The sequence below is a fragment of the Phyllostomus hastatus genome, unplaced genomic scaffold (assembly GCF_019186645.2).
Source record: "Phyllostomus hastatus isolate PE091 unplaced genomic scaffold, TTU_PhHast_1.1 phas_contig_263, whole genome shotgun sequence".
In the NCBI taxonomy this organism is placed as follows: Eukaryota; Metazoa; Chordata; class Mammalia; order Chiroptera; family Phyllostomidae; genus Phyllostomus; species Phyllostomus hastatus.
In genome coordinates, this window is record NW_025333822.1 from 45,254 (window position 1) to 59,066 (window position 13,813).

The window sequence follows — 13,813 nt, forward strand, 5'->3', positions numbered from 1 at the left end:
GAACCTTCGGGACATCTTTAAACGTTCCAACATCCTAATTATAGGGGTACCAGAAGGGGAAGAGGAAGAGCAACAAGTAGAAAAGTTATTTGAACAAATAATAAAGGAGAACTTCTCCAATCTGGCAAGGGAAATAGACTTCCAGGAAGTCCAGGAAGCTCAGAGAGTCCCAAAGAAGTTGGACCCAAGAGGAACATGTCAAGGCACATCATAATTACATTACCCAAGGTGAAAATGAAGGAGAGAATCCTAGAAGCAGCAAGAGATAAGGAGACAGTTACCTACAAAGGAGTTCCCATCAAACTGCCAGATGATTTCTCAAAAAAGACCTTACAGGCAAGAAGGGGCTGGAAAGAAGTATTCCAAGTCATGAAAGGCAAGGATCTACATCCAAGATGGCTCTATCCAGCTAAGCTTTCATTTAGAATGGAAGGGCAGATAAAGTACTTCTCATATAAGGCCAACTTAAAGGAGTTCATCATCACCAGGCCCTTATTATATGAAATGTTAAAGAGACTTATCTAAGAAAAGAAGGTAAAAAATATGAACAGTAAAAAAAGACTTCAAACTCACAGGTAGTAAAAACCACAACTAAAACAAAAAAAAAATTTAAGCAAACAAGTAGAACAGGAACAGAACCACAGAAATGGAGATCACATGAAGGGTTAGAAACGGGGGAGGGGGAGGAAGAGAGAGGGGGAAAAGGTATAGAGAATAAGTAGCATAGATGGTAGGTAGAAAATAGACATGGGGAGGGCAAGAATAGAATGTGAAATGTAGAAGCTAAAGAACTTATGACACATGGACATGAACTAAAGCGGGGGAATGTGGGTGGGAGGGTGTGGGGAGGGTGGAGTGGAGCAAAAGGGGAAAATGGGACAACTGTAATAGCATAATCAATAAAATATATTTTTAAAAATTCCAGTGCCTTGCCCAGGCCACTTTAGCCAGGATCTAGACTAATAGTTCCTTCATGGCCACCCCACTGCTCCCTGCACCCTTCCATCAGGGTCAACCAATGCACTCTCACCCAAGAGTAAGTCCAAGTGGAAATAAAGTATGGCAAGTAAGAGACTGGGACCTGCCACTCAACTTCTTCCTAGATACAATGTTACGGTTTCACTCTGGGCCTTCAAAGTCTGGTATTCTTCTATAACCTGCTCCCAGTTTACCATCTCAGATCCACTCTTCAACTTCCCTCATATTGTGCCCAACTCCAAATCTTCTTGCTGGTGTCTTTATGCATGTCCTTTTCCCTACTCTCAATTCACTGCCCCACATTATCAACCAATCACCCAATACACTCTGTGAGGCCAAACTTCTTGCACACAGAACTTCCTGGACTGAATGACAGAAGTAGAAGCATCTCCTTGCAGGCCCTCCACTGAGCTCTACAGTGCCCCACTCACTACACCTCACCCACTCAGCAGGGCCACCAGCACACATGCACATCCCTGACCTCTTTAACATAAAAACAGAGTACCTCCTGCTGCAGCTATTTATGTACTGGTCTTGCTCCTTTGCCGGACCAGCCTGTACCTTCTTGGTGAACAGAAACCCATGGCTGTCTGGTCTTGTTGACCACATGATTATATTAGCAGTGCGCAGCAGGGTCTGCGTACAGAATCTGGTTCAATAAATCCGCTAAATGAAGCAGTGAATGTGAAGCTGGCATACATGCCTGTATGTTCCATGTGTGCCAAGGGGCAAGCACAGAGGGGTGCTGCTCTGTGGAATCATGCATTTCTGATCATGTGCAAGTATTGCTCTCATTACAGCACAAAATACGTCTCATCATAGCACACAAATAAGCAAAAACTTACGCAACTCCATGGGGAGCATCCGCCTGCACAAAGACTTCAAAAGTCACTTTGTCCTCATCTATAAATCCTTTCTCAGGATCAGTCACTTCCTAAAAAGAAAAATAAGCATATCCAACTTACATAAGATCATACGAATGCTCACTTCATTCCAAAGTCCAAATTACCCTAGTGTCATGTACTTTAATAAATTAAAATACCACTTTTTCAAACACCCAAATCATGCTTCTATTTTTGCAGCATTTTGGTTTGTTGTGAACAGTGTTCTCTGAACAAGAGGAGGCATTCCAGAGGCACTGGGGGTTCAAGGCCATAGCACGGAAAATGAGGGATGAGGGCATGCTCATCACAGCAGGGCAGGGGAGGTTCCACAGAACCCATGGTAGGAGAATAAGCAGGACATTCCTAAGCACGTTTCCACCTCTGCCAAAACAGCCAAAATGAACTGACTTGAGAATTCATGAAGCTTCACGAAACCACCCTGCACTATGTTGACTTATGGAAAGATCCCAACTGGTATTATTGCTTTTAAAGGAAGTGTACCTATCAGGAATGCTATTGACTAGCTTACAGTGTTTGACAAAATGTTGAGACTTTAGTCCTGCTGGCTGATAAAAGCTTAGGTAGGAAAAAAAAACAAACAAACACAGATAGCTGCCCAACTTATTAAACAAACACTTTGATTCTAAAATGAATGAAGGTGCCCTGGCAGGGTAGCTCAGGGGCTTAGAGAGTCATTCCAATATAACAAGGTTGCATGGTCAATATCTAGGCAGGGTTTATACAAAAATCAACCAATGAATGTACAAACATACATATAACAACAAACTGATGACTCTCCCCTGTTCTCTTTCTCTCCAAAATCAATAATAAATGAATAAATAAATAAGTAAATAGAAGGCTATGAATAATGAAAGATTTAGGGGAATACAATAATGCTCAGATTATTACTCAGTCTAAATTCACTGTTACTTACACTCCAGGCCATAAAATTGGAAAATCCCCAATCATTTTCTTTATGGAAGAATAAATGACTAATACAACGACTGAATGACTTCTCCTCATCTCTGTAATTTATTATCTTCAGCGCTGCTTGTGCATGACAAGACCATGACCTGTTTAAAGAAAATAATCTAAATCTTAGGTGACGTATTTCATTGATGTTTATATATTTTTTAAAAACACAGCACACAAAAATTCCCATATTTACCTTCTTTTTTGTGGGGGTGGTGTGGGTGGTTGGGAAGCATATTTACATTTAGAGGAGAAAAGGCTAAGAAGGGTTGAGGGTGCCCTTACCTACTGATTTAACTCATGGCTTTATTTATTTTTTAATTTTTCAAAAGTTAAAGTCAAGTTTTTTATTGCTATCTTTAAAATAAATGTTGAAATTTTATAAGAGACTATAGTTTTGGGGTCAAATTACAATTTTATGGATGGGATTTTAAAAGAATAGGAAAAGAATGATGATAATGCTGTCTTTTGAAATGAGTGTACTTGAAGCTCTAGGTTCTACTAATAAAGGTGTCACTTGTCAGCATCACTCCTGCCCTTGGTAGCTTACAGGTACTGTCACGTTCTCAAGAGCACCTCTGACACAGGCCTCTGGGCAGGGCTGTACCAGGGGTCCCCTGACAAGCTCTGAGCATGGTGCTGAATCACAACCACAAGTGACAGGACTATAGATGCAGTCTGTCACATTTGGGGCAGATCATTAAGGGCCTCTGGATCAATGTTTAAAAACCAAAAGCTATGCCACTTTAAAAGTCCACCGAAAGGTTCACAATGCTGCAAGCTCACTGAAACACCAAAAAGAGCAGTGCCAGCTCGTCAGCACTTCCACTTGCTCAGGCTCCTTATGCTGGATGTGAACCACTCTCTGTTTCCAAACTACTGTTCAGATTGTGGCTATTATGACTAAAATCTCACCCAATACTCATCAGATCAGACCATAATTTGACCATAGGAAAAAAATCTTAACCTACATACAACCCTGAGTGCACTATAAAATGGGCTTGGCACTTCTTAAAACTTCCAGAAAAAAAAAAACCATAAAATGAGTTGTACTTCCTGGAGCTTTGACAGAATAGCTAGAGCCAGTGTTCTCTGGGGCACAAATCGCTTATGGGAAGTAAGGGAAGTGACAGCAAGTGGGATAGGGCAGAGCAAGCAGCATTGTTCCTTCTCTGACCCTCTGTGGAGACAGCACCACAAGAGAGCAAAGAGGATTGCCCTGCCCTAGTGAATACCTAAGGCTCTGCCCCTTACAATAACAAATACGCCCAGACAAAGATATATAGCCACCACCAAAGGAGTTCACCACCACCAAGCCCTTATTATATGAAATGTTAAAAGGACTTATCTAAATAATAGAAGATCAAAAACTATGAACAGTAAAATGACAACAAACTCACAACTATCAACAACTGAACCTAAAAAACAGAAACAAAAACTAAGCAAACTAGGACAGGCACAGAATCGAAGAAATGGAGATCACATGGAGGGTTATCAGTGGGGAGGGAGAGGGGAACAATATGGGGGAAATGTACAGGTAATAAGAAGCAGAATAGGTAGGCACAAAATAGTCAGGGGAAGGTTAGGAATAGTATAGGAAATGGAGAAGCCAAAGAACTTACACGTATGACTCATGGACATGAACTGTGGGGGAGGGGATGCTGTTGGGTGAGGGGGGCAGTGCAGAGAGGAGGGAGATAAAGGGGAGGAAAATGAATGGGACACCTGTAACAGCATAACCAATAAAATATACTTCAAAAATTTTTTGAAGAACTTTCCTTAACTACAATTTTCCCCTTGGAGAGTTACTAGTGAATAGGAATTAAGCTTGGTAAACCAGCAGTCCACCTCATGGGCTGACTAGTCTATTGGGCCTTGATTCCATGTTCCTACAAACTTTAGGGGTTTTTATTATATTGATTATGTTATTACAGTTGTCCTGATTTTTTCTCATTTGCCCCTCTACTCAGCACCCCCCCTCAAAAGATCCACCCACCATTGTTCATGTCTATGGGTCATGTGTATAAATTCTTTGGCTATTCCTTTTCCTTATACTATACTTTACAGCCCATGACTATTCTGTAACTACCTATTTGTACTTCTTAATCCCCTCACCTCTTCACCCATTCTCCCTCGCATCCCTCCCATCTGGCAACTTTCTGGTAACTAACTTTTCTCTTGCTTTTAAGAGTCTCTCTTTATCTTTAACCTTTGACCTTTGAATAATGATGTGTGTTTGAGTTGGTCTCTTTGCATCCATTATAGTTGGGACTCTGTGTTCTCTGGATTAGTATGTCTATTTCCTTCACCAAATTATGGAACTTTACTTTCACTATTTTTTCAAGTAGAGTCCCAATTTCTTGCTCTTCCTCTTTTCCTTCTGATACCCCATGAGGCAATTGTTAGACCTCTTAAAGTTGTCTCATACGCTATTTATAGTATCTTCATTTATTTGGATTCTTTTTTTCTTCTTGTTGTTCTGTGTGGTTGTTCTTGCTTCCTTATGTTCCAAATCATTGATGTGACTCTCAGCGTCATCCATTCTACTGTTGTTTCCATGTAAATTGTTCTTTATTCGGTTAGTGTATCCTTTGTTTCTCACTAGGTCTTTTTTATGCTGCTGAGGTTCTCACTAAGTTCCTTGAGCATCCTTATAATCACTGTTTTGAACTCTGCATCTAATAGATTGCTTATCACCATTTCATTTAGCTCTCTTTCTGGAGTTTTGATCTGTTCTATCATGTGGGCCATATTTCCTTGTCTCCTTGTTTTGCAGCCTCCCTGTGTTTCTCTCTATGTACTAGGTAGAGGGGCTTTGTTTCCATGTCTTGGTAGTATGGCCTAAGGTCATAGGTGTCCTGTAGGGCCCAGTGGCACAGCCTCCTCTACCACACAAGCTGGGTACTCAAGGTGTGCCCTTCTTGGGGACTGAGTATACCCTCCTCTTGTACTTGAGCCTTGGTTGCTACTGGCAGATCCACTGGAGGGATTTACCCAGGCCAGTCAGCTGCAAGGATTGGCTGGGATCACTGTCCACCAATTTCTGCCAAGGTCAGGCCCTTCCTGTGTTTTGCCTGGGGCCACCCTGCTGAGCTGTAATCTGAGATGGCTGCTACTTGTGCTGGGCTTGGAGTTCCCAGGGAAAGCCAAGCTGGGGATCTAATCTGGCTGCTTCTATGGCTCACTGAAGCAGTTGAACCAAGATGGCTCACCAGCTGTTGCTCGTTTGATAGGATTTAGGAGCCAAGACCAGTCATTTTTATGTAGAGTCTTTGTGGATCTCCCAGGTGTATCATACAGTGTTAGCCAAGTCAATGGAGTCTCAGATATGGCACCAGACTACAAACTCTGTGGGTTGAGGGCTCAGCAAAGGGACACTGGCCTTTGCTTGCCCCAAATCAGATACTTTAGTCTCTCGCTGGATACCACTGGTGCCTTTCAAGCTGCCACCGCAGTGCTGAAGCTCAGAGGAAGCCAGTCTGAGTAGGTGAGTCCATTTGTGGATTCCCTAAGAGGAACTGCTTAGGGCTCCAGCATTCTCCTCCACCAACTCAATGCCCACTGGTTTTTGCAGCCAGAAGTTGTGGGGACTTATCTTCCTGGCACTGGAATCCTGAGCTGGGGTGCCTGGTGTAGGGGTGTGACTCCTTGCTCCCAGGATATCCCTCCCAAATTTTTATCCACATGGGTGTGGGGTCAGCCTGCTTCATGTCTGTGCCCCTTCTCCCAGTCTGGATGGATGTGGTTTCTTTAATTCTGTAGTTGTCAAACTTCCATTCAGCTCAATTTCTGATGTTCCTAAGTGATGGTTGTTCTATATTTTACTTGTAATATTTATGTGGTTGTGCAAAGAGGCGAGCCATGTCTGCCTATGCCACCATCTTGACAGAAAACCCTAAACCTGAACTTTGCTTTTGAATTGCAAGAAAAAAATACATTATCTTTTCTAGTTTGGATATCGTACCTACCAGTGAGTTTTAAAGAGGGGACCATGTTGAGTCTAATTTTAAATCAAAGAGCTATGTACATCAGTAAGGAAATTCCAAAAAATTTCAAAATACAAAAAGGCCAATCATATTTGGCTTCCAATGTATTAGACTACTTGTAGATTTGTAATTGCATCATTTAAACTGTCTTACGTGGAATCAGATTCAGCATTGCACTGGAGAAAGAATCCTATGCTTTTTTTGTGTGGTCTGTCTGGATGAGAGCGTGGCATCACCATAATCTTCCATGGTAGATTTCGCACAAAACACGGAGGGCTAAAGACCGACTCACTCAGCCTGCTGAAGCGCTCGACAGTGAACTGAAAGGTTGCCTCAGAGCGCCAACTCGTGTCTGCAAGAAAACAGGTTGACAGTCAGAGCCTGTGCACTAGGAAACAGCCCTGAAAGCACCAACAAGCGTGGACGAACTATTCTACACAACCCCAACCTAGCTGCTAAAACCCAGCTCTCTGAGAAAATGATAGTATGAGTTCCAAGTTACTAAATAACCTAAAGCAGTACAATAACATACAGTTTCTCTGTGAATGAAACCCCAAACTCAGAAGGCTAACAACACACACCTGCCTTCCCTCCTAGATTTAAGAGTTCTGTGTGATGACAGCATCTGTTCTACTCTATCTTAATTCCCACATAATCCTCACTGCATGGAGGGGCTGTGGAGAGCAGGAATGAAACAAGTAACATTTGTTTAAGAACAGGATTTGTAGATGAATAGAAAAAGTTTCAGAAATGGGCTGAGCTAGAGAGAACAAAAAGAAGGGGGCGCTGAACTAGCAAAAACAAAGGAGGCCTTTCAGGGGCAGAGGGAAATGACCAAACCCAAGGAAGAGCAGCACAGTTTACAGACAAAAACATTGCTATAAAGTTAGTCTAAAAAATAAGTTAACATCTTAGTTCGTAATTATTGTGAAACACAAGCCTGGACTTCCTGGGAGAATAATTTTTTAATTTTTAGAGAGAGGGGAAGGGAGGGAGAAAGAGAAAGAGAGACACATCAATTTGTGAAAGATGCACCAATCAGTTACCTCTCTCAAGCCTCCAACTGGGGACCTGGCCCACAACCCAGGCATAAACCCTACCTGGGAATTTAACCAGTGACCTTTCAGTTTGCAGGTCAGCACTCAGTCCACTGAGCCACACCAGCCAGAGAGAGAATAATTTTTAAAATATAAAAAGAAAATATATTTTTATTACTCAATGAGACTGAAGGCAAATTAAAGGAATTGTGTTTTTTTCCAATAAAAACCAAAGTGTTGATATAGTGTCTCTTCGTAGATTTTTTAACTAATGTCACACACTTCAGATTTCCACCTTTTACTCATGGTGGCTAGTCATTTAAGTGACGTGGGCCCAAATTAGCTTTGACAAACCCAACAATGTCCACAGTGATGCTTCTCAGACTCCTCATGTGAAAAACTCGTCCTCCCAAGGCCACCGTGCCAATCTGTCACTGCCAGCACTTCCCAATAAAACATCATAAAACTGCCACAGCAAGATATACATTTCTAATGCTTTCTCTTGCTTTTTGTATCTATCTCTTTGCAGAATGGGAACAGTACACAGACAGGTAGGGAACCAAGGGCCACCTCTGAGGAGACACAAATTGGTCTATAGAATAGCAGGAGCCTGGAAGGCTTTTTTAAGAATCAGGTGCTATTTTGACATCCATTCCCACAGGCTCCTGAGGTACCAATGAGGCTGGAGCCTTAGGGAAAGAAGAACATGTTAAGAGCACACTCCCTTCCTTCATCCTTCAGTTTCCAAAATGCAGAGACACCTGAGTGCTCAGGCTGTAGACATCTCAGCATACACAAACTGCTTATTTGTGACTAACTGAATTTGTTCTTAGGAAAACATGTCCATCAGTCCTCATGAGAGGGCAATATTCTTCCCCAAAGAAAGAAAATCCCAAAGAATGCGTGACAGTGATTTTACCTTCTTTTTAAGCTATTTATTCATCCCTAATTTTCCCCCTACATGTAACACTGCTTGGCAGATTACAAAGAAGCCCTCTGAAAGGAGAGCAACTGAGCAGGGGGTGAGTCACAACGAAGAGGTGCATTCTGTATTTGAGCCTCTCCCGGTGGCAGGCAACCCTACTCCCTTTGAGGGAAAATAAAAGTCCACTGAGAAGGCAGGAAACTTCCTCAAGAGAATGATGTCTAGAATAGCTGAGGAGAAAAATAGGCCACTTTTTCATAGATACACAGATCACATCTGAGTGGCATTTAAATCCTGCAAAGTAGGGAAGGGAAGCTATTACTTAATTCCTAATTTATAGATGAGGAAACAGAGGCTTGCTGAAGTTAAATGGTTCATCTTATCCAATGTGTTTTACAAAGTGACCACAGGGGTTCCAACACCCAAAATTTGTGAACACTAAGCACAGTGACCCTGCCTCTGATTTGTAGAGTGCCACTCTAACACTCTGCTGAGCTCAGCCCCCGCCCCCAAAATCGGCCGGCTTGACACTGATGGAAGAAATGAACCATAACCAAATGAAAACTTGAAAAATAACCTCAGGACATATACTGGGATCTAAAGAATTCAAAATCGCAGAATCCCACCTATCTTGTAATTCTCCTATTTTGTTTTCAGATACAATTCAACTCTTCAAAGGATTAGATTTTATATAGATATGAATGCTTTGCTCCTCTTCCACCCCACACTTTAGTCAAATTTGTGAATTAATCTTTATATATTAAATAGGACCAAACAATGATGAAGTCAGGATGGCACTGAGCCCACAAGATGGCAGGCCCAGCAGATGCAGAGGCTCAGTGCCCCAAGCCTGGTGCCACCCTGGCTCACAGTACTCAGTTCCCCCTCACTGAATTCTACACTAAATGTGAGATTCTGCCTCACACTCAAAGCACATCCTTAGAACAGACTTACCATCCCAAAACACGCTATTCAGGGAATTTAACAGGACATTTCGTATGAATAGAAATCTCATCCTATGGCTGGAAACTCTTCATACTAATTGAATGATTGAAAAATTGTATCAAATACAGAGGTCAAAACTGAAGGGTCTACAAAAAAGAGAAGCTGACTTGAAACCCATCTTTGGCAGATAGAGCTGGCCTGATATCCCGCTATGAGCAACTGCAAGAGGGTAGTGTAAGTCTTTCCCCAAGAAAACCGGTGACGGGAACTCAGGATCCTAAGTACTATTTTTGAAAATTTCTCTGCCTATAATTACTTCAAAATTAATAATCTTTTCAAAAGCAATACACTTGGTATTAGGAAGGAGACCCCATATCCCTCAGTATTAATATTTCAACCAAATAGAAACTCTCAGCTGTCACGATGCCACAGAGCACCTATGTCATTACTCCATGCATCATTTTATTGTAAATAATAGGAGGATGATGGAGCTCATGTTAACTGCTGTCATCATACATTCTCAGTCAGAAAACCTGATAACCCACTTCCTTCCCATCCTGTCCCCAAAGAGCAGCACTGGCTCCTGTAGTCTGCAGATACCAATGTCCATTTTGAAAACAGCCTTATCTTCATAGGGCAAAGGCCAGTGTACCAGCTTAGGGTTTGGTTGCATGAAAAAGTGGAGGAAGATTAATACTTTGGGTTTCTGAATCAGAGAGGTTAGTTAGCCTGAAGTTTTCCCAAATGGCACCCTTGCAGTTAATTTTAATAAACCTCAATTATTCATCCAAATACAAGTCTTTACAAGTCCTAGTTAATTCCCAGAAATTACTTTCATGGGTACCAACAATCTCAATCTAGATCCATCTACATGTGCAGATTCATCTAGCTCTGCAGAGGCTCCATTTGCTCTAAAACTTCCCATGGTCACACCAGGCAAAACAGTAAGAAACTAAAAACAAAGTGCAGTAAGTAAGCACAACTAGACAACGATTTTGATACTTTCCCACAATTCTATGTTAACAGGATTTGGAAACGTTCTCTACCTCACAGACATCTTTCTAATCTGTGCTATTAGCTATTCAACTTTTCTATAGGAAACATGCCCTATTCCTTTCTGCACAGATAAGGCACTGATCATTGTAATCCAGTGTTTTCCAAACAAGATGCTAAAAGGAGGTTGGGGAAAAAGGAGTTCTAAAGTCCAGAGTCTTGGGGAATCATTAACAAAGAGTCTTTTGGAGAAAGATGCTCAGAAACTGGTGACTCAAAAAACTACTATAGTACAGAAATTTGTTTAGCCTAGCACTCTTCAGACTTCCTAGACTCACAGCACACTTAGGTCCTGCAGAAGAGTGTTTTTGAAATACACATCACAGCTGCAGAAACGCTGCCCTTAAGTAAGGCTTCTACTCCTAGAACCAGAACCACTTCCCTCCCGTCCCCCTTTGCTACCAAATAGAAATGAACTTTGTCACTCTCTTACTCCTGGGCCTTTCAGAAGGCACCTAAAATCCAAACCAGGGAGAAAGTGCTATTGAAGACCACTCTCCTTTTTCCTATGATGTGCTTTTTCCATTTGGTAATTCCCAACAGGAGCATCCCCACTTTTAGTTTCTGTGGTTCAGCACCATTATTTACCACTAATAATTTAGCAGAATTGCCTAGAGAGGAAAGGGATTTTACATACATTATGATCTCATAACACTGGTCCTCTACAGCTCCCCAAGATACACCAGGCAGTGTCTAGATATTTGATTGTCACAACTGGAGAGAGGAGGGAATGGGGGGGGGAATAGGGATGGAATGACACTAGCATCCTAAAATGCACAGGACAGCCCCCTACAACAAAGAATGGCCCTCCCAAAAAGGCAACAGAACCGAGGCTGAGACACCCTGCCCTTTTATCTGTACCTGTGCTTTCTCCCATGCACTCCACCCAAAAAACACAAAGGGAACTATCAGTATGAAATTGCTCTGTGGGAACTAGACTGGGAGGGTTGCGACTGGGTTGGACAACCTACTGCTCCACAAGTGGCTAAAATTGGTCCTTAACTCAAACCTGGCACATGAGACCTGGCTGTGCTTTCCCCCGGCATTATCTGAATCACTTTTGGTAGCTCCGGTGTCTAAAATAAAACCAAAAGCCCAGCAATCAAAGAGACCACACCCACACCATTGCCCTTGGTCTAGAGTGGAAAGCACACTCCACAGGTAACAAAGCAGCAGGGTTTACACCACGCCTCTTTACCTTCCTCAGGTATTGCCTCAACCAGCTGCCAGGGGGTAAACTGCACTGAGAGAACTCTCAACTACAGCTGCAGTTTCTCATGGAGGCTGAACTTTTGGCAGGAGGTCTGAACAGCAGTCCTTCTGGTGGTGCAGCCCGTGGCTAATGAGGTTTCTTTCAACTGCCCCGTTACACCCCTGGGAAGGACACAACCCTCATGAGGATTGATGGACATGCTTTTGACAAAACATGGTTTCATATTACACTGCAAGATTCCAGGGAATGCATAAAGTGATTACTGGCTGCTATCTGCTCACGATTTTGACCTTGCAAATGTACAGGTCACATAATCTAATAAATTACAAGGAAGAAACTGCCTCAAGAGAAAGTGATTCCCTAGGCACAAAATAGCCATGCATGTACATATGCACATGTTTTTTGCATAGAAGGTATAGACCAAAAGTTAGTGTGGGAGAATGAAGCCCAAAGCTTGGTCTGATTTCATATTTAATGGGAGTGGGGTACAGACAACTGATAAACACACAATAAGAATGCAATGGAAAGCCAAGTTCCAATGTCTAGAAGTACCTTGCTGCAAACAAGAAGGAAAAGGAGAGTAACGTGGCAGGAAAATTGCACACCTGAGTAAACACCCATCTATTATAAACTCCTATATTTAAACCTCCTCACCTAGGCTGGGGACAATCAACTTACCTTGAAATTTGTGGGTAATCTTGGAATTTAACACCAAAACAGCTAATTTTTCTTCAGTACCACCTCCTAAAAAACTAGCTGCTTTTAATAAACTCAGAAGTACGTGAGGAAAAAATGTACATCACACCTATTTGTGTTTCCAACAGAGTTTTCTGCCCAATCAAAATAAGCAACCCACATGCACTTACCATCCTTCATATCTTCTTCTGTGTTGTTGTGCCCCTCACTCATGGCTACATTCCCGTTGATAACAGGGTTTTGAGTAATTCTTGGTGGGTCATCTGTATCTCCGGCTTTAAAGAAAAAGAAATCCCATGGTTTTTTACCTTCAAGGCTTAGATTAAACAAACAAAAACATTCAGTACTTTTTACTATTTCAAGGCACTCATAAGTTCCAGCTGTGCCATAATAAATGCACTGTAACCCAAAAGGCACTTACTAGTACATTTACTAAATACAAACTTGGGCTGATACCAAAATATTAAGTGTACTTGAACACAACACAATAATCTGCTCCCTCTGCAATGACATTTATTTTGAAGTAGGTTTCCTACTCATTCAAACTCAATCAATCCTAGAGAAAATATCCTTGAGGATTTACTGAATATACACAAAAGAGTGTACATTAGATGTTTTTACTGCAGACACATATAAATTGTCATTCTCAAAGTGTCTCTGGACAATTACTGCATAATTGAAGTATAAATCCATGCAAAAATCAGAACTGGTATTTTGGGGGACACTGGGAGTTGGGAAGGAGGTCCCTGGGAAGACTGGCATGTACAGAGTTCAGAAAGGACTGCGAAAGTAACAAACTGGTTTTGTATTTCTGAATGCTTGCTGAAATCTGGCTTGAAAAACATTTACAGATAATCAGAAGTGTAGATACAAAACTTTTAAGCAATGGCCCTGACTGGTGTGTGGCTCGGTCTGTTGGGCATCATCCCACAAATGCAAAGGTTGCAGGTTCGAGTCCCAGTCAGTGCTCATGACTGGGTGACAGGTCAGCTCCCCAGGTGGGGAAATGCAAGAAGCACTGATTGTACTTTATCTCAAACAATGATGTTTCTCTCACCCTCTCATTCTCCCTCCTTTACCCCTCTCTAAAAATAAATAAATAGATACAAGGTTCCCACCAAGAT

General features: G+C 41.9%; 1 protein-coding gene across 1 annotated transcript in view; it reads right to left on the reverse strand.

The window, feature by feature from the left end:
* Positions 1-12,964, reverse strand: part of LOC123818223 (ubiquitin carboxyl-terminal hydrolase 7-like) — a gene marked incomplete at its 5' end in the record, with an annotated part of 47,499 nt that extends 34,535 nt beyond the window's left edge. Inside the window, 4 exons of the mRNA XM_045838206.1 lie at positions 1,824-1,912; positions 2,797-2,935; positions 12,546-12,549; positions 12,860-12,964. Coding sequence (XP_045694162.1) covers positions 1,824-1,912; positions 2,797-2,935; positions 12,546-12,549; positions 12,860-12,964 — 337 coding nt within the window. The remainder of the gene's footprint in view (positions 1-1,823; positions 1,913-2,796; positions 2,936-12,545; positions 12,550-12,859) is intronic.
* Positions 12,965-13,813: the final 849 nt, after the last annotated feature.